We start from the raw sequence: 19897 nt of genomic DNA, 5'->3' as shown, positions 1-19897 counted from the left end.
TGTCCAGCACTTACCTTCTGAAGACCCCTTCTGGTCAGGATGGGGGTGCTGCCTGTCCTGTGGTTCCTCCCCAAACCAATATGACTTTGTGAAAGGAAAGTACCAGGGTCTGGGAATCCCATACTGGCCTAAAAACAAAAGCATTACATGAGCCTGAGTGCATCTGTCACTTTTCCTTAATTAGCTTTCAGGACAAGAAGGGAAGTACTCCACCCACATGAGGTGAGGCACGAAGGAGAAATCTTTCTGTATGAAGACACTGACAGACTCTGGGTAAGAGACATCTAACTTCACTTTAGGATTAAAAACCCTACGCTGAAAGGTACTTAGTGGCACATGTGGTACTATACTCAACTCCTCTCTTGCCTCACAGTCTGTGAACTTTGGAGGAGGGAACAAGTCAAGTACAGCAAAGCTTCTGGGGCTAGATCAGCCATGGCCACAATGGAGTCATGCTTCTGTGCTGGGCAACACTCACTGCTAGCAGCACCAGCCTTGTTCTGATGCTGGTTTTGCTCCATGACCTTTGAATAGCTCTGCTTAAAAATGGGCCAAATTTGCACCTTAGCAGGTGAAAAGGGTGAAAGGATTTATTTAAAAGCCTTAAGACATGATCATCTCTCAAAAGTAGACCTCACCTGGGAAGACAGATTCAATGTACCAGGTCATGACTCCATAGAGGAAGGTATCAAACAGCATCATGACAGCTGATGTGGTGATGCTAAAGCCATCTTCTTCCAATGGGCTCTCAAAGAAGTTGTCCCACTGAACACCAACTCCCTGCTCCTCAAAGAGCGCAAAGTACTCACAACCGAAACCAAAGGCTACTGGAGACAGCAGGCTCTGAAAATGGGAGGCATGAACATGCACTGAATTTTTTTACATCTACTCCCCAATTAGTCATCTCAGTTGTAGCACAAGAATGAGGGACATTGTCCATATGAAAAGTCCAAATTCCATGGACCATCACTGTATTTGCAGATATGGAGTGGCATATTTGGTCTAGGTTCCAAGAGGCCTGAAATCTCTACTGGACCTCCACCCAGAATTGTTTGTTTCCCTATCTTTCCCTTACTCTTTGGATTTTCCTGCAAGGGAACAGGTTGCTAACAGTCACCCTCTCCAGACAGGTAAGAAATGCTGAGCAGAGGAAAAGCAGGTGGTTCCTTCAGGCTGCCTGTCTGGTTATACAGCATGACAGCATACAGAGATCAAGGCAGCTTAGTCCAGCTGCATTACTTCTACTACCAAAGCCAACAAAACCCTCCCAGCAGCTTCTACCAGGTTCAGTAAACCTCTTTATCAAGCCCAACCCTGAAGACTTTTACACTGAAAATTAACCTCCCACTGCCACTTCCCCCCTTGTAAGAGTGTCCAGCTGCTGAGTGCCATACTGGCGGCACTCCAGTGCCCAGGAATGTTTCATCAAGACTCACCGCAAAAATCTTGAGTGAGAAGCTGATGTGGTCCTGCCAGGCAACACACAGCACATAAGGCAGGTACAGTGTGAAGTAGACAATGCCCCCACAGGCAGCTGCCAGGTTGGCCCTGGAGAACACGGTGCTGATGAGGAAGCACTGGAGGATGGTCACAACGCCGAAGATGGAGAGGAAAATGAACACCACACTAGGATCACTGTAAGGCAGCAGATTCCCCATCTGGCAGGAGAACAATTAAGTGCATGAGGTTTTGAAAGGGCTCTCCAAGGTACCTCTGTTATAGGCAGCTCTGCACAGCCGCTGCTCAGCAGAGGCAGGGTTTCCTGCAATTTGCACAACAGCCTTCCCAGAAGTGAGGCAGTACCAGAGGCATCTTTTCAACAGAACTGAATCTACAACATTCCCTCCTGCTGTTTTCAGCCACATAGTCCTGTTGTTCCTAAATTCTGTTCCCAAAAAGTGACTGGTCAACACATACCCACAAACTCCTCCCCAGTGTGTCAGTGCAGACCACTGCTTGGCAGGCTCTAAAGGCTCTAGAATTTGCTGCCACAGGCCAAACCAGGCAACTCACCTTCAGGATCAGCACCAAGAGTCCTGCACTCATCAGGAGAGGGACAAGGCTGCTAATGAACCAGCTTAACCAAAGGATGCCATTGTCAAGTCCCATAATCCTCATTGTTTCTTTCAGCCGGGCTTCCTTCTCATACACAATGCCCTTAATTATCACAGCCACTGAGTAGATCCAAGCTAGTGTCATGAAGAGAGGCATGGAGCGGCTCATGACACGCAGAAATCTGAGAAAATGAAAGAAAGGGGCCAGGAGATCCGAGTGAGAAACATTACTGCAACTTCAGATACCACTTGAAGGGCTATTAGAGCATGGTGACACCTAAGGCTTCCCTGCACAAAGCAGCTGATATGCAAGGCCTGACACAGGATCCTTGTCTCACCATGAGGTGAGGTGGGTGGGTTTAGAGCATATTACCAGTTAGGAGTGGGAGGTGGAGCTGCAATTGTCACTCAGTGAAAGAGTGGGTGCAAAGAGCTGCCTTGTCTGGGAGCTGCTCTCAATTGCCCTCTTTCCCCTCTCCTGTGCCTATCTATCTGTCCTGCTTTTTTCCCCAGTGCTATTTTCACTTGCATCAGGCGTGGGGATATGGTCACACCTCAGGAAGGTACTGTGTGTGCTCAACTCCAGGACTCTCCTGGGCAGGACTCTGCAAGTCATTACACATTCTAAATCTTCCATGTGGGTGCCCTAATTCTAGGGATTAGGAACACAATGGAGATTGCCTCCTCACTGAAAATAGGGACAAAAACCATGCCTGAGGATTGACAAAAGCCCATGCCTCCCAAGCTTCTCCTCCTGGGAGCTTCTGAAGCGGCCTGTATACATACATGTCATCCACGTAACATGGGTAGGGCATCTGCTGCACATAAACTCCTGTCTTCTTCTCTGTGCCTGTCTGAACCCTGATGATGGCCTGTTCTACCACATCCTGCAGGTAGACAAAGCCTCCCCAGACATAGCGCATGTCCTCAAAGGGATCAGCACGGGGACCAGGATCCCAGTACCTGCACCAAGGGAACAAGACCTTTCCATTAGAAATCCTCCTCACTCCATTCTTTGTAAGAAATTGATCGTAAGGCAGGATGTCAGGGCTCACCCATCCTTGATCTTGTTGGTCCTTTCCACATTATCAATGTCCATGCGTATCTTGTACTTCACGTGTTGAGGAAGGTCTGTGCTATCAGGAGCTATTTCAGTGAAGACTATGCCAGCCCAGAACCTCCTTTCATCCAGAAGTTCCAAGGACTTGTTAATGAGCCGGACTTCTGTGGGCACAGGCTCCAGTTTGTCCAGGTTGACACACTAGACAGGGACAGAATTGGAAGCATTTATGGGATACACTGCCAAATTATAAGGTACTTTGTTTAGTTGTGGGGTGGAGGGAAAGAAGAGAACACTCCAATGGTAATGTCATGCCCAAGTAAAAAGACAACAGCATCAGACTATTTTGCAATGGTTTGCTCAGTTATAGCCCAGCAAGTCGCAAGAGTTGTCATTGCTTCCTGCTTGACAGTCACCTACCAGTCCAACATATATCACTGAGAAATACCCCAGCAAAGGCATTTTCTGTACAAGAGGTTAGCTAGCACTGCAGTATTACCTACAGGATTTCATCCAAGTATCAACTTCCATAAATGGTCTTATTTCATCTGTTACCAATAAATCAAATCTGATTCAAAGCCTATAAACATCAGTGGAGATACCTGAAGGTTTTGAATCAAGCCCTTAACAGGCCATGGCCTGTTTCTGCTTGCACTCATCTACCAAGCTGATGAGGCAAAAAGTAAAACTAATTTTGTTCCCTCAATTTGAAGCAGCTGCTAGCTTTACCACAGCCCTCAGCTAAACCCCACCGCGAACTGAAGTATGAACAGCTACACTGCTGGAGACAGCAGCAGCTTTCAGTCACTAACAGAAGGGCAGGAAACCACATGCAGTGACAGAAGCAAAACTTCAAGAACAAGGCCTACAGGAAGATTCCTACATCCTGGTTGTATCCATAAAATGGATGGAGGAATATCTACCTTACCTTTTCAGAACACCCAACTGCATAAGTGGAGACCAAGCTGCTGCCCTCCCCCAGCACCTTGCCCACACTAACAACATCTCACCTCCATGAAGCGGGAGATGGTCTGGATAGCCCGGTCTGTCTCATTGAAGGCATCCACCCAGGTGTACACAGAGCCATTTTCTGTCTCAAAGTCCTCTGGACTGTTTGACAGGAAGCGGGCAACATCCTCTACTGTCCAGTTGGAAGCTGGCAAGTGCAGGTCCCAGAGGGCTTTGCCTTTCAGTAACGTCTGCAAGAGTTTTGTTTTCAAAGAAGAAATGGTTGTGAGAAATAATATTAGATTCCTCTCTCATAATGAAGTCAAGCACTACAAGGAAAACAGCTGCTAAGAAGGTGCAGGTAGAGGCCCTCTATCATACTGAGAGGATCAATACGGTGGTGTCCTTCCCCTTACCTTGGCTTTAAGAGGGATATGCCTCCCTCGGTACAGCTACACCATATCGGTGTGCTTTGCAGGCTGGCTGCCTGCCTCCATGTCCGGCCAACCCCTCTCCCAAGGAGAGGGCAGCAGAGAGCCATGTACAGCTCTGCACCCCACACAGGCAAACCAGGGAAAAGGGAGATGCTAGCGCCGCAGAAATGCATTTGCCCAATACTTGGTGCCTAGATCTGCTCACTTCTTCCAGAAAAATCTCACCTCCTGGCTTGGATGGAGAGCAATTGAGGTACAGCTGAAGGTTCAATAGTCACTGTGCTGAGCAGAAATACCAGCACCAGAGGCCAGACGATTTTTGTATTTTGTTTTTGTGCCACCAGGGCTAGCTGAAGCTCCCCTGTACAGCCATGATGTCCTGCCTTTATCCTCTTGTCTAGGACAGTGCTTTCTTCACCTCGTTTAACTGCTAGCTTTCTGAGGACAGGCCTACTGTATGCACAATGCCTAGCACAAATGCACTGAAGCAGAAACCAGTCCACTGGGCAGACAATTTAAGGCCAGGCAGGAAGGGAACAGTAATTGTAAATTACATAGTTGAACTGAAGTCAGGGAGATAAAAAGAAAAACCTGCACAAGAGAGAAAACTGCAAAAATTCTCATGATCAAGAACAGGAAGTGGATTTTTTGCCACAACAAAAATGAAACAGAGGTAAAGAGCTTCCCCATACTCTGCTGTTACCAGCAAACCAGAAAGTAGTGGGTCACACAGTTACAAAAACAACTCCAAACTGTAAAAACAGAACAGACCAAGCTACCAAAGGAAAACATACAAAAAGGAAATCCAAGCACACAGGAATCGGATGTGCTGTGCTCCCTTTTCATTTGGTCTCCATGGTTAACTTCTGCTACCATGCGTGCAGGGAAATGGCTCAACCTCATCTTGTTTAAGTCCAACATTAAAGCTCCTTAACCCTAGGGGCACTTGTTGCCCTTCCTGAAGTTCACAGGCACATTAGCATCAAGCTAGAAGTGGCACGGATGGGAAAACAAAGCACTTTCCTCTCCCTCAGCAGGAAGAAATATGCCAAACAGATTGTACAACCCAGAAAGTTGAGAGGTGATGGCCAGTCAATCCAGAAACATGACAACTGAAGGAAATGCTTGCTGGGAGCTGCCAAGGCACTGACAATGAAGTACTCCTGCTTGTGTGAATGCCAACAGGTGACAACAAAGAGATCGTTTTACTATACTGGTACAGAAAAGACCAGATTGCTGGGAAGATCAATAATTAACCACCAGAGGCAACAGTATTAACAACCAACATAAGATATAAAGCCATAAAAGCCCAGGGCTCAGTTAAAAAAAAAAATACAAGCACTTTTCAGAGGACATCACTGCAAATAAACGTTTTGGACCTCAGCTTTCTGCCTGAGCTTTGTAACAATCTATTCAACTGTCTCTGGTGCCCTAGTATGTCATGTTGATGGAGAAGTACAACAGGCCAGGTCACATGATTATTCAGCACAGCATTACACTGGGGTGAAAAAGGAATTAATTTCAGGGTTTATACAACCTGGGGAGGTCTCTGTACACAAGATGGTGCATGGTGACAGCCAACCAACTGTGTTGCAGAGACAGCTGGAAAAACTACTCTACAGCACTCCCTCTGTTTCTTAATGTTAGCTTTACATCACTGTACTTAAGATATTGGCGCAGGGTGCAAAGATCCACCCCTCATAGCTGCACCCGAGGAACCATGGTGACATGCTCATGACACATTAGGGCAACACTGCAGACAAAACAGTACATCTTCCAACAGAGGCAGATTAGAATTGGGTGTTAAATGTGCTGTTTGCAGGAGACTGTTAGGTGAAGGAAGGAATGCCAATCATAATGCAAGATCAGTACTCAAGATCTCTTTCAAGAAGAGGTCCCATCCACAGTATCTATCTGCCCAATTCAGCACTGAAGCACCTTTTAAAATAAATATTTCATCACTTATTGCAAAAAACAACAGCAGTGGTTCTGGCAAGGACAGCATACTGACCCGAATGAGATCCATTTCCTGACTACTTTCCATAAATGTCCAAATCTTTGGGCTTATCTCCTCCCACATTCCCCCGAGGTCACGAAACACACCCAGCTCCTGGAATGTCCTGTTCACCTGTCACAAAGCAGAGAGGAAGGTTATTTCCAAAAGCTGGCAGAGACCATCATGAGCTGAGAGGGTGTGTTGAGCCTTCAATAGCAAGTACATGGGAGGTGAGAGATTCAGGAGGCTGTGCTTTTGTAGGCAATCCTTCCTAGGTTTGTGTTTGGGTCCAATTTAGCTAGAGAGGATCAGCTGCACAGCCAGAGGACACAGCTAATGCTACATTATTAGACGACAGGGCTAGAGTTACCTCAGACATGACCTTCCTTACAGCTGGTGTATCTGGAGTGTACAAGATCTTCCCAATCAGCAAGGGCTTCAAAGCCCTCCAGATAATCCTGGAAAGCGGGCTGGATTCCAGGTTCTTCATTAGCTCATTGCAGTAGGGTGCTGAAGAAGAGCACAAAGGTGAGTGGCTGAACAGCACAGTAACAACTGCAGAAGGCATAGAACTTCAAGAACAATCAAAGCATTTTTCAGATGCAAACCCCCTCCTTTACTGCAAAGCTTCACAAAAAGCCCCTTTTAGCCCAAGCCTGCACAGTCTGCCCAGCGAACAAGGAGCAACCAGGTAGCCTCCAAGACTAAGAGCCACAGTACTAGTTCTGCAACACTTCCACAACCCCAGTGCATGGCACAAACAAAATTTATCTGGAAAGGTCAGATTTCCAGAGGCTACATGTGACTGCACTCCCTCTCCCACTAATGCAGCCCCACTGCACAGCTTCCTGTGTACACTACATAGGTGGTAGGTAGCAGGTCCTTGGGAGACTCTGCAAGCTGATAACTTCTTCGCCTTAAGGGCACATGCAGGACAATATGCCCTTCTGAAATAGCAGTGAATATGTCCCTCAGGACCACCTATCTTCATCTGTGGAAGTTTGGAAAACGCTAGCGGTGACAATCATGAAGTAGATAGGACCTCAAACTAAGCCATTGTTACACTTACTTGTGGAGTTATCATAGAAGTTAATCACATCATCTTCAGTGCTGTTGCCTCCAAACAGTGCTTTGTAATTGTTATCCTCATACCAATTGAGGGATTTAATTTTGAGCCCTCCACCTTCAGGATGGCCGCACACAATCCGTGACACAGCCTGATAGATCTGTGTAGAGGAGTTTGAGGCATTCACATTGTTCAGGAACATCACCTCTTGTCTCATGTCACTCCAGCTCTTCATGCTCAGCAGCTGGAGGGGAAGGATGGAGAAAAGAATGGAAGCAAGTATTGAACAGAATTAGTAAAAGGAGAAGGTCTCTCCATGCACCTTCAAACCACAGAACAGATTTTTCAACAGATGAGAATCCTCTTGAACACCACAACAAGGGGAAGAACAGGGAAAACAATTCCCCACCACCACAATGGAAGGCTCTTCTGAGCAAGCACTTGGGATATATCCTTGCCAAGTTCTTTACTACTGAGTTTTCTACTCCAGTGCTGTGGGTGGTTCCTGGCCTCCCTGCCCTCTAACATGGAAGCTGCTTGTTCTCCTGGTTGCACAATGACTTACATTCCAGTGGAGTACCCTCACAAGGGCAGGTGGGGTGGGGTACATAGAGTCAGAATAGGAATTAAAGGAACAATACCAAGTGACTTGTGGGTCACAAACTGGATGAGCCACAGGCCACACCAGTGTCACCTGGCACAACTCCACCCAACCTCCACTGATTTACACCAGGCAGGCAGTCTGATCTCTCAGATTGTCATCACTTATTCCTGCCCCAGAAACTCCTTGCCCCATTGTCAACAGCATTCCCAGAATATCCTTGAAAACAAGCCCTGTTGCAGCCAGGACCCTGAATAAGCCTTGCACATAGCCAGTCACTGCAAGGAGCCTTCTGCTGGCCAGTTGACCTCACACCAGGCCTGAGGTGACAACATTCAACCAGCCAGAACAATTAGTACCTCCAGACTCATTTGAGAGGCATAAGCCAGACAATATGCCTGTAATGTGCCATGAACAAAAACACCCTGCCCTCAGCCTGAAATATTCACTGCATTAATGTTGCCATACTCGGGCTTATGGCCAAGCTCACCACAACACAAAAAGTAACCCACCCACACAAGCACTTGTTTCATGCTACACTGGAGTGTTGCTTTCAGACCCCCTATCCTGAGGTGTCAAGACATCACCTCTTCGATGGTGACAATAAGTGGATGCTAATAAGAAGTAAGACAAAGGCAAGAAACTAGGATGCTTCCTCTAAGTAAGCTTCCAGCTTCCATTTATTTGCAGCTCAGGGAACTTCTATTTCCTAACCCTCAATTACTTTCTTCCATGGTGAAATCCTAGAATTTAGAACAACCACAAGGATTTAACATCCAATATCACAGGAAAGAACCTCTTCTCTCTCCTTATCTGGCTGTGCTCAGCTCCCTTTGGTGTCATGTGGTTTTGTTTTTTGTTTTTACTGAAAGAGATGGTGAGCATTCAATCCCTATCTCTTTTTCATGTGCCACTGAACTCTACAGGTATTTGTCATATCCTCAACTCATCTCTCCTGCAAGCTGAACAGTCTCAACCTATTCCCTTGTTCCTTTGGTGAAAGCCATTATACTTCTAAATGTCCTAACTGGCCTTCTCTGAACTTTATTCCAGTTATGCTATCCCTGTCAGAGAACAAGAACCTAGATTTGTGTTCCTTATCAAAGGGTTTTGTATTCGTGGTAAAATCCTACAGCTGGTTCTCTATCCCTGTTTAAGTGTTTTCTAGAATTTTATCTGATTTCTTGACTCCTGCTGAAACATCAGGTGACATTAACTTGGATGTTCTCACTGTGCTGTCCAGAACAGGCACATGCACTTAACAGGGTTAGCAGAGCTGCTGAGACACCTATTTATAACTGCTTGTCAACTGCATCCCAGAAACAACTTCAAATGCTGTGTCCAGCTGCCCTTTTTTCAGAAACAATAAGAGAGTCAAAGACCATCTGCCACTTTTGTTCACAGTGCATTTATTATCTGCACTTATTTAAACAAAGGTGGTAGACCAAAGTCTAAGACAGCTGGGAAAGCCAGCCAGCAACAATGCTGAAAGCAGCAGTGTGCTGGAACAACCAATCCAAGTTCACCCAAGGAAAGCACACTTGAGACTCCTTGGCCTTACAGTGGGAGGTAAACCTGACCCTTTGCATGGCCCATCTGTCCATGTTTTAGATGTGTCAACATCTGGAGGAAAATTCTTGATGGTAAACAACAGCTACTACGTGCCACCTGCACAAGGAGCCACTATTTTCAGATGCCTAAGAGCACATGACACACTGATATAATGCAAGACAGCGGTAAGAACAGCAGAAATCTGAGTACAAATATCCAGATTGACTGATTCCAGTGTACTTTCATTTCCTTGCTACTCACTGGTACCTTTGCCTGCAGCCTGGGCACCACTCAACCTGGTTCCAGGTTCAGGGTAACCTACAGGACGTCAGCATCGTGGAACATGAATGAAAACTGTCACACAACCGGTTTTGTTTGTTACATATGTTCATGCAGATGTTTGGATTTGATGATTCTTCACCCAAAAGGCCAAGGCTGCATTTCAGGTGTGACAATTTGAGTGTGCAATTCAAAGGGATGCTTCAGGGAGTTTTTGGTATCTTAGCTAAAAGAGCTGGTTTTTGCCCAGCAACAAGGCAGCTGCTTCAGCTAAAGCACCATAAACTCCCTAACATGATAAGCAAAGGTACTTAAATAGGAAGTGCAGATGATTCCCTGAACATATGAAATACTAACCATTTAAAGAGGGATTGCATTTGCAAACACATTTCTACAAATTATTTTGAAACCGCTTGAGCAAGGAACTTTGTTTCATCTTTGGTACCAGCCTCTTTGCAATTTACATGCAGAACTGATCTTTACACCTCTGAAAGCAAATATGTCAAATGTGAAGGGTTACTATGCAATTTCTTCTTCCAGACATCAGACCTGGCTCCCTAAGTGTATCTAAATAGTTGTCCTTGCTTTTGGTGTTTAATCTGCCCTCCAAAAAGTTGATTTAAAGAGTCCAAGAACACAGATCCAATCAATCCCTATACTCCAAGACAAATATTTTGTTCAGACCATTTTCTAATTAAAATTCCCTGCTAGAAAGGCTCCTAGACATGGCACAAACAATAGTTCTCTCCACCCCCTCAAGCTGCTGCCCTTTGAAACAAGGGAGCAAGTCCCTCCTTTTCACACAGAAATCCGCCTGACAGACAATAAGAAGTAACTTTCGGTCAAGCCATCTGGAGCAGCTCATGCTGTACAGAGAGCAAAATGCTGCCTTTGTTTGCACAGCAGGGCAGAATAAAAGTAGTCGTGCCCAAAACAGCTGCCAAGCAAAAGGCACGTTACCCTGGGACGTTTTCAGCCACATCAGCAAACCGAGTATCACGTGGTTTCAATTATTTTTATCCCAGACAAGAAGAAAAGCCAAGCTTAAATGACGTAACAGGAAACAGCTGTAGTCGAACTCTGAAGGGCAGCCTCCCTGCTAGCAGCAAAAGCTCTTCCATGGTCCTAACTGAAGCTGATCCTGGAATCATATTAATTTCAATGTGAAGGGAACTGCGCAGCAGGTTGAAGGGCTCGGGGAGGGGTGCGTGCCAGGAATTGTTGGCTGGCACGGCGCAGGCTCCCGGCAGCTGCCCCTCCGTGGGAGTGAGGCGCAGGCTAACCTGGAGTGACCCGCTCTTGTGCATGCTCCCAGAGGTTACTGCCGTTCACGGCGCAGAGCTCTCTCGCTCTGATGCAAAGGCGGAAGACTAGCGAAGGGAGGAGGAGGCGGCGGCATTGTTTAGCTTACATGGAGGCGGTGGCACTGTTTAGCTTAGATGTTGTGATTTCTGCTCCAGGGAGAGAATGTTTTTGACTAACAGCAGCACTTCAAAGTCAAAGCCAGACAAAAAAACTGGGATAGGTTTCTGGCTCAACACGCACCCCCTACCCCCCCCCAGATTAGGACTTCTGATTCAAACTTAGGTATGTAGAGCTTTTTTTCTTAATCCATCATTTCACCTGCAAAAACAAATATTTGCAGTCTCTAGAAGGTCAATTTGACTGTGCAAATCACTGGGGTTTTAGTGTTGTGATGTCATTGTGCTGAGTGCCCCACAAGACCGGAAAACAATCTCTGGCCCAAAAAGTAAGATAGATAAAGAGGAAACAGTAGCTTACCACTACTAATTTAAACCACAGCACCTTTTCCACATGCCATACCCTCACTGCACATGAAATCCAGTAGATACAATCAATTAATAACCCTGATGTGGATTGGCAACTAGATAACTAGATGGGAAAAAATAAAAAGGAAAGCCTCAACATGTAGTTTGCAAGGCACTACCCGGCAGCAGATGCACTGCAAGCCCAACTGTTGTGCCACTGCTGAGAAGACAAAACACTACAGAAAATGTCCTAATTCCTATTATGGTATTTATAACTTGAAGTGCCAAGAAGTTGCGAAGTGCATGCTGCCTGCACACAGGGAAAACGGCTGTAGGATGGGGAAAAGTTGCAAAACAAGCCAGGGATTTGACTATAAGTTGCTTCTTGTACTTGATCACAGGCTAAGATAGCAACCACAGTGATGTGTTTTCCTTACACAAAGGCTCTTCTTACCTCTTTAACAAGCCTCCCAATGCTCTCTCTCAAAGTTTCCACAGTTTCTGACAGATCCCACAAGGAGGAATTGAAAGAAAGTTGTCTCTGCGGGAAGAGAGAAAAAGAAACTAGAAGTTACTGCAAAGCACAAATGAAGAGATTAAACTTTTGTAAACATTCTTGCATAGAGCAGTTAGGACTGTTTACATTGGTGGGGAAGATGTAGCTGGCTTTCTGTGTAATGTTGAACTTAAAATACCATGGGCTTCTGCACCCTGCAATGTGATAGGATCACCCCTTTCTCTTCTACATAGATGCCATAATCAGAACCATACCAACGAAATGTTAAATGCATGCACATACACTTACAATGCAAAGGATGACTTGCATTCCAGGTCATAAAACAAGCACAGTCTACAGGACAGCACGTGAAATCCCACAAGCCAGTGCAAAGAAGGGGATGCAAAATCAGTACAGCAGGGGAAAAGGCAATTTGGTGGGTACAAGTTTTCAGTGAGACTACACAGATACAAAGATACTCAGATACAAAGGACTCCCTACTGCAGTGTACATTATTACTAAAGTCCTCCTATCAGGTCTTGATATTCTTTATCCAAGCCAAGGGTATATTTTAAAACAAACAGCTTCCAGGAAATAGCTGGCATGTACTGTCACCAAAGAACAAGACTGATAGGCTTCCAGAAGTGGAAGGTATAGCTTTCAGGAAACAATTTTCTCTAGCAGGAAGTTACATTGAAGACAACTACTTGTTTCCAACTCCTCTACATTGAGTAACTGGTGACCTGGAGTTCAGTTTGTGGGGTTCTTTTTCCCTTTTATTCACATATCTGGATTATCTTGCATGGAAAACATTTGGGCACAATCCTTGTTTCAAAGGAATGAAGATTAAAACAAACGCCTAAGATTTCGTATTAGTATCTTGTTGCAGCATTTGAAAGCATACTAACATTATATCACTGCAACACACAGATAAACAGCCAAGGCCCTTCATTTTAGCACATATCTTTCGAGCTGAATCTCTTCCTTTTCACATCTTTCTTGGGGCAATTTCTGAAAACAAAGCCTGGAGGTTTTAATTTGTTCTGCTTGATCTGCTGGAGATGGGTAGACCTGGTCAGTGCCAGCTATTGTAAATGGGCACTGTTCTGCTGATCTGCTGGGATGTTTAAAACTCTTCTGAATGAACAGTTAGTTTTTGCTCCAAAGCCAGTTGCAAATTCAGGGAGGATTCTCTAACCTCTATGGATCTCTACTAAATGCAGTCCTTACGGTTTGGATAAATAAAACATATCATCTAGGAGAAAAGCAATTAAATATCCCACAGGCTCAGACCATCAAGATATATTTAAAGAAATCTAGCCAGCAAATATCAAAGCTACTTATCTGCTCTACCACTATAACCTTAGCAGTAAGATGAGGTAGAAAGTTCCATGTTCATGCATAACAAGAGATGTGTTTGTTCAGCTCCATATATATATATATTCACATAGATTTGTGTTCACTGCAGAGGTGATTCAGGGACAGAGTGGATGAAGAAAAGTTTTCTGAAGATACTAATTGGTTCAGAACAGTGAAAAGTCAAAATCCAATTGCAAAGGATTACTGAACATCCTCCTACTGACACACTGTTACAAAGTGCCAGACAAAATTCAGCACTGCAAAGTAAAGTACGTTGGGAAAAGACAGTTCTACCTTAAGATACCCCTTGTATGGTTCTGAATTAGCTAATTCCACTCAGAAAGAGAGATCTTAGAAATACAGTCATAAAACAGATCAGCATCAACATAAATACACAATGCAATCCTGGTTCTCAAGCAGTATGAGCAGTTTTGGGGTCTCCATCTCTGAAGGAGCTCAGGTACAGACAAAGCCATGATTCAAGGTAAGAATGGTTTTTGAAGGAAGAACAATACACCCCAGTTCTTCCAATGGGATGCGTAAGGACAGAGGTTATGACAAAGGTCTGTAGACTTACAAGTGGGATGGGGAATGGTAGTGGGATGATTGCCTTCTGTGCCTCGTCATACAGAGCTAGAAAACTTCCAGTGAAATGATCAGTTTAAAACAAAACTAAAGGAGCTTCTGCATATGCAACTTAGTCAAAACAGAAAAAAAAAAAATCAGTAGACTCTACACAATGCTGAAAGTATTGTGAGTTTGAGAAAGACTCAAAAGAACTAATTGAACATCACAATCTTACCAAATGCTATTAAACAACAAGATCCCAGCAGTACATGAGAAAGTCTGGGTTGCAAGCTACTGAAGAACAGGACCTTACACTGAAGACATGTTATGTGCTTGCCCAGTGGCTGCATCCTTTCACATGCCTCCATTCAGGGCCACTGCTGGATTATCAGTCAAGGACACTGAGCCTAACAGGACTTTTGCCTGACCTTGTACATCTTAGGTGATTCAAGGAGCTTGCAAACCTTACTCTGAAATGTGAGGAGTATCCATCTATCCTCTCATACCACAGCATCCTGACCTTTCCTCCCTAACAAATCCATATCATTTCAAGATCATTTCTCACCAGAACTTGCAATAGTACCATTTATATGGAGGAAGTTTTACTCTCTCTACCACTTCTTCAACCTCAAAGCCCACTCAGGAAGCCTCTCATAAGTCATGACCAGAGACAATAACAAAAGATCAGTCACAAGGACCAGTCTTCTTTGAACAGATGAACATGTCATTAATTTCCCTGTAATATACATCTTTGTAGTGACTCACTAAGTAGTTAATTCCATTAATAAGAAACCTCTAGATCCAGGGTATGTCCAGGAAGACTGCTCCTACTGTGGGACAGTCTTTATCAGATACCCACACTACATCTAGGGGCTGGGGAGGGCAATGACTCATGTACTGGCAATGCGCTGCAAAAACATCACCTGTCTGTTCTAGGCACACTGTGGAAAGACAAATGTCTGGCAGGTTTTGAACGCAAGTGCCCTCTACAATTACTGTGGTAGTGACTAGAAAGTCACTAAATTTGTCTTTTGAGGCAGCCAATATCATAATACTCTTGAAGTACTGAGTGCACTGGGGGGGATTCTGTGTGCTTGTATGGGCATGCTGCAAGATTTACTCTAGTGACAAATACTTGAGATGGCTAGAGTTGAAGGACAAACCTTGAATAAATTCACATGAGACTTATGGGGGGTGGACAAATCTGATTTAACATACATGAGAATGCATGGGTTTCAAGTGTTGGGAAGTCAAAACATTAAGCCAAAATTCAGTCTGCATAATACAGGTGACTGTTTATCCTTAATGAAGATAACTCTGCCACATTTGCTTTGAAATAGTTATTGCAACTTTATACTGGTCTTACCAGAAACTTTCCACTGGTCTCTACAGAAAAATCATGTGCTTTAAGCTTCTGCTCTTGTTTCCTGAGAGTGGAAGTCTCAAACCTCTGCTGTTTAAAAGGATGATATCATTGTGCTTGACTGAAAATGCTCTCAAAAGATGAAGGAAAGCTATGAATTCAGTTGTAGCATATATTTACATTTCTAAAAATCATTTTTCAACTGCAATGCCTTTATTATCTTATGCTTAGTTCATGCTAGCCATTTGACAAAATACCACCCATATTACGGAGGGAGAAAGAAACAGTTGGATTTTCATTCACTCACCCACCGTCTTTCAAGGACCACTGTGGTAGACAAGCCACAGCATATTTATGGCTTATTACAGATCCATACCACTGGAAGTGAGTAGTGCAAAGCCTTTATTAGGCAGTGCTGTCTAAGAGATGAAATCCCACAGGAGCAATCTGAATTATCATTTAACCTTCCCCCACCAAATCACATTCAAAACTGGGGAGAGATTTGCAGATGGACATAAAAACAGGTACTTCTATGATATAAGACAGTCAGAATGTCCCACTGGACTGTGTGGTAATGGCTGGGAACTTATTGCCATTGCTCTTGTTAGCCTCTCCCAAACCACATAGTTCCTCTATGGGACAATTGCTGGCCAATCACAAGAAGAAAGCCAGGAAGGAAATTTGCATGCATGAAATCATATGTAATATGCAGTCATATGCTTCACTACTGTTCTCAAGCCAGCTTCTCCTGCCTCAGTCTCACTCAACCAGTGCAAGGCAAGCCACAAGAAAAGATTATGCATCCACAAGGAGTTTGTACAATAAGCTATGTCCTATAGTATTGTTGGTCAAAAGGCTTCAGAGAATGGATGCCGATTAAGATATAGGCCATGGAATTGGGACTTTTTGAAACTCCACCTTGGTGCCACATGATCATACCCAGATTTTCTGCTGAGTTTTGATCTGAACAGCCTGCCTCAAGTAGGTTCTTACAAGAAAGAATAAGACTTTAACCTCCCTACCATACTTCCATGTGCTTGGCTCTGTTTTTGCATCCTACAGAACAGGCTAAATGCATGCAATACAACAGATCAGCAACAGAACTAGAATCCTAGTATAAAATTTTATTTAGAAGCTCTTGTTTTAACTGTATCACTGCCCTTTGGGCAACACTCAAGGTGTTCTGGATAGAACTGAGAAGCAGGTATGTAAAATGTTTATTCCTTGCCCTTCTTTTTATAAAAACAGTGCTGTGACATTTAGAGCTCATGCATTTTATCATGCATGCACTTTAATTTATTTTTTTAAAACCTTGATCTGTCCATAATTTGCTAGTAATTACTGGATTTTTGAGAGCTACTACTTAGAACACTTAGCATTTTTCTGAAGCTGCAAATGCACACACATTTTAAGGCAGCAGAACTGACTGTTATCATCAGGGTCTCAGCCCACACACTCACTCACTGATCATAGGACTCTAAATCTTGCACTCTCCCCTTCATGTTTTAGCATAAATATTTGTGTCAACATACAATCAGGTCAGCCATTTTTAATCCGGATCAATCCCATGATGAAATTTACTGCATCATCTTGCAGAGGGAATAACAAACAGGAATGAAGAGTGGAAAAAAACAAGCAGGTGGATGTCAGGCTAAGTCATGTGTATTAAGACATTTCAAAAACTGTAGCCACTTAACTGCCCAGATATCAGAGAAGCACAAACTTCCAGTTTACAATTCAAGCCCTTGGTGTTGAATTTACAGAGTTCTTGCACACAGTTGCAAGCCCTTGTATTAACCTCCTTGTACTAATATGCTGCCTCCCTGTAAATCACAAAATAGTGCAATCAGTGAAGCCCATGTTTAGTTACATAAGCTAAAAACCTGTCTGAAAATAAAAACCTGTCTGCAAATTGCTCTTGCACCTGCACTTGACTTGGCCCTTACTTTGCTTACTGAAATGCCTTGCTGTGAAGTACATCAAAGGGATTCAGACAAAAAAATATAATAATAAATCTTGACAAAGTGCTGGCATTGGTTTACAGACTCTGTAGTAGATACAGAGCATGCTATCTTCAGTGTGCATGTCCAAGATTTGACACACAATGCCTTCAATAAGCTGTGTCAAAAGCCTCCTTTGTTCGTGAGCAGAAAGTTCCCTCTTTGTTCAAGGATGTTACTGCAGGTCAGGGCACTTTTTAGCCTCTAAAGACACTAAGTTTCAAATGTGTTGGTTGTGATCCTACAGTTAATTTGTCCATTTTGTCTGGCCACATTGAAACCAGTTAGTTTTTGTTTCATTCACTGATGCATTACAGCAGCTTAACTACCAGATACACTGTGACACATTTCTGAGGAAAACATTTCTGAGGACCTTTACCAAACAACAGCAGGCTTAGAAGTGCTGGTTTCTGGACTCCTGCTTTTTTCCCCGTAAAGACAAGATCATGACCTAGCTTCTCAGAAGACCCCCAAAACTGCACATAATGTCTTAAATCTATACTGCTGTTGCCAAGAGGCACAAAGTGGCTTATGAGTGTTTCCTTCCACCCACAAACAATATAGACCTAAGAACACAGGCACTCAATATCTGCTTCTATAAGCTAAGCTGCAGAAGCTTCCATAAATAAGAAAAGCAAGACAGTCTCCATAGGGCCCAGAAAACCAATTCTGAGTGGTACAATAGCTGGCTATTTTCAGCCCCTTCAGACCCCATAATTGTAGCACCTTTGAATGGTTTAATGTAAATTATGTATATATGTGCATATACATATACAACTGATGACAAGTAAGAAGTTATAGTGAGTCCTCTCCAAACAGCCCATCTCTGTTACAATTTTAGTGCTGTCACCCCATCTCTTACTGCTTATGGGTTGTCTTGCTCTTCCAGCAGCAAAGACAAAGTACAGATGGAAGACACATGGAAAACAGAAGATGAGCTGTGGAAAGAAAAAGTCACTGACTGTGACACTGTGCAGGAGAGAAATATGATTCCAGTGCTTGATAATGACCCTCTTTGACTGGGGACAAAGCCAAGCAAGTAGTACATAACTTTGAGTACTGAAAGGCTCATCAAATCTGAAATCTCACACAGTAGACAAAAGAATATTTGTTTTAGTGGGTAACAGAGTTGGTTCTGTGGTCCCTTCTTCACTCTACTGTCATTTCTAGCACTGAATTCCTCAAGCTTCCATATTTTTAACAGATATTGCAGATCTGTAGCAAAACATTTTATGATTTTCCTAGATCCAAGTCTACTCTAGTCTCCAGTTACCCTGTAAATAATATATTTTCCTGAAGTTCAGTGAATTCTTCCCCCAATAGCCATTCCATTTGTTGATTTTTGAAAACAGGATTTTAAAACTTGACTCTGCTTCATATGATTTAAACTTGTTTAAAGGTTGTGGCCCATCAGTGGCTAGAAACTTCTATACTCAGTGGCTCCATGCTAAGGGCAGAGAGCAGTGGTTTTATCGCTCAGCAAAGCCAGGCTTAATGTTGGACTCATCCAGCCAAGATACAACATTTGACTAGAACACAGGGACAACCAAGAGGCTGTTACTGCACAGCATAAAGACTTTCCTCTCGACAAACTGAACTGCAGACCACATACACTTAAGCTCCGCAAGTAGCAGACTGAACAGGAAGGATAAGAATGACAGGAAGAAGCATGTTGTTCATGCTCCCATGACGAAGAGTAACCATCCTTCTCGTTTCTAATTTCCTCTAAGCAGCTCTGGAGATGGAGGGATGAGTTCCTAGACTGAAAAGACATGGAAAATGTCACTGTGTCAATAATAGACTCTCACTGGTGCACCAGTGAACTCACCTGAAGAGGCTTCAAAGGATTCAGGTTAGCACGGAAGGCTTGCTCAGTTGCGTGGAGTTTTTCCTTTGACAAGGTGCAAAGGAAGACTTCAGAGTCCACGGCTGCCGTCTGATTTTGGATCGTTAGAAATTCAGATGATGTTGAGCTATTGCAGAGATCTCTCAGTCGCATTCGATAACCAGACACAATGACCTATGAAAGTGGGAAAAGCATGCCTTCATCTAAGACTTCAACAAAAAAATTGGTTATTGCTCAGACAAAGCAAGCCATTCACAACATTTCCAGATAGAGGCGAGGGGGCATTCTTCTCTACAGGTTGAGCAGCCCTTATTCATATGCAACTCAGTTCCAAGAAAAACCCTTCCCTGCCGAGAACATGGGAGAGAAGCCCTGGGGGAGGCAGGTCCCTCTCCACTCTCCCGCAAATATGCACAAAGCAGCTGTGATCCTGTCCTGCACAGCAGCCATTTCCTCCAACGGAGGGTACATGCATTGCCTAACATTCAGTTTTCTGGGAAATGAGCCA

The 19897-nt window shown here is 43.9% G+C and overlaps 1 protein-coding gene across 3 annotated transcripts in view; it reads right to left on the bottom strand.

Annotated features, from left to right (window-relative positions):
- Positions 1-19897, bottom strand: part of ABCA1 (ATP binding cassette subfamily A member 1) — a 91931-nt gene that overhangs the window by 23924 nt on the left and 48110 nt on the right. For all 3 annotated transcript variants that reach the window (XM_063180747.1, XM_063180748.1, XM_063180750.1), the window contains 12 exons: positions 19372-19563; positions 12213-12299; positions 7562-7802; positions 6863-7002; positions 6508-6624; positions 4125-4313; positions 3110-3315; positions 2841-3017; positions 2014-2236; positions 1437-1658; positions 639-843; positions 15-128 (listed from right to left, as the gene is read on the bottom strand). In XM_063180747.1, coding sequence (XP_063036817.1) covers positions 15-128; positions 639-843; positions 1437-1658; positions 2014-2236; positions 2841-3017; positions 3110-3315; positions 4125-4313; positions 6508-6624; positions 6863-7002; positions 7562-7802; positions 12213-12299; positions 19372-19563 — 2113 coding nt within the window. The remainder of the gene's footprint in view (positions 1-14; positions 129-638; positions 844-1436; positions 1659-2013; positions 2237-2840; positions 3018-3109; positions 3316-4124; positions 4314-6507; positions 6625-6862; positions 7003-7561; positions 7803-12212; positions 12300-19371; positions 19564-19897) is intronic.

Source organism: Melospiza melodia, chromosome Z, assembly GCF_035770615.1.
Source record: "Melospiza melodia melodia isolate bMelMel2 chromosome Z, bMelMel2.pri, whole genome shotgun sequence".
In the NCBI taxonomy this organism is placed as follows: domain Eukaryota; kingdom Metazoa; phylum Chordata; class Aves; order Passeriformes; family Passerellidae; genus Melospiza; species Melospiza melodia.
Note: the sequence above shows the minus strand (reverse complement) of the source record. Positions and strands in the feature narration are given on the sequence as shown.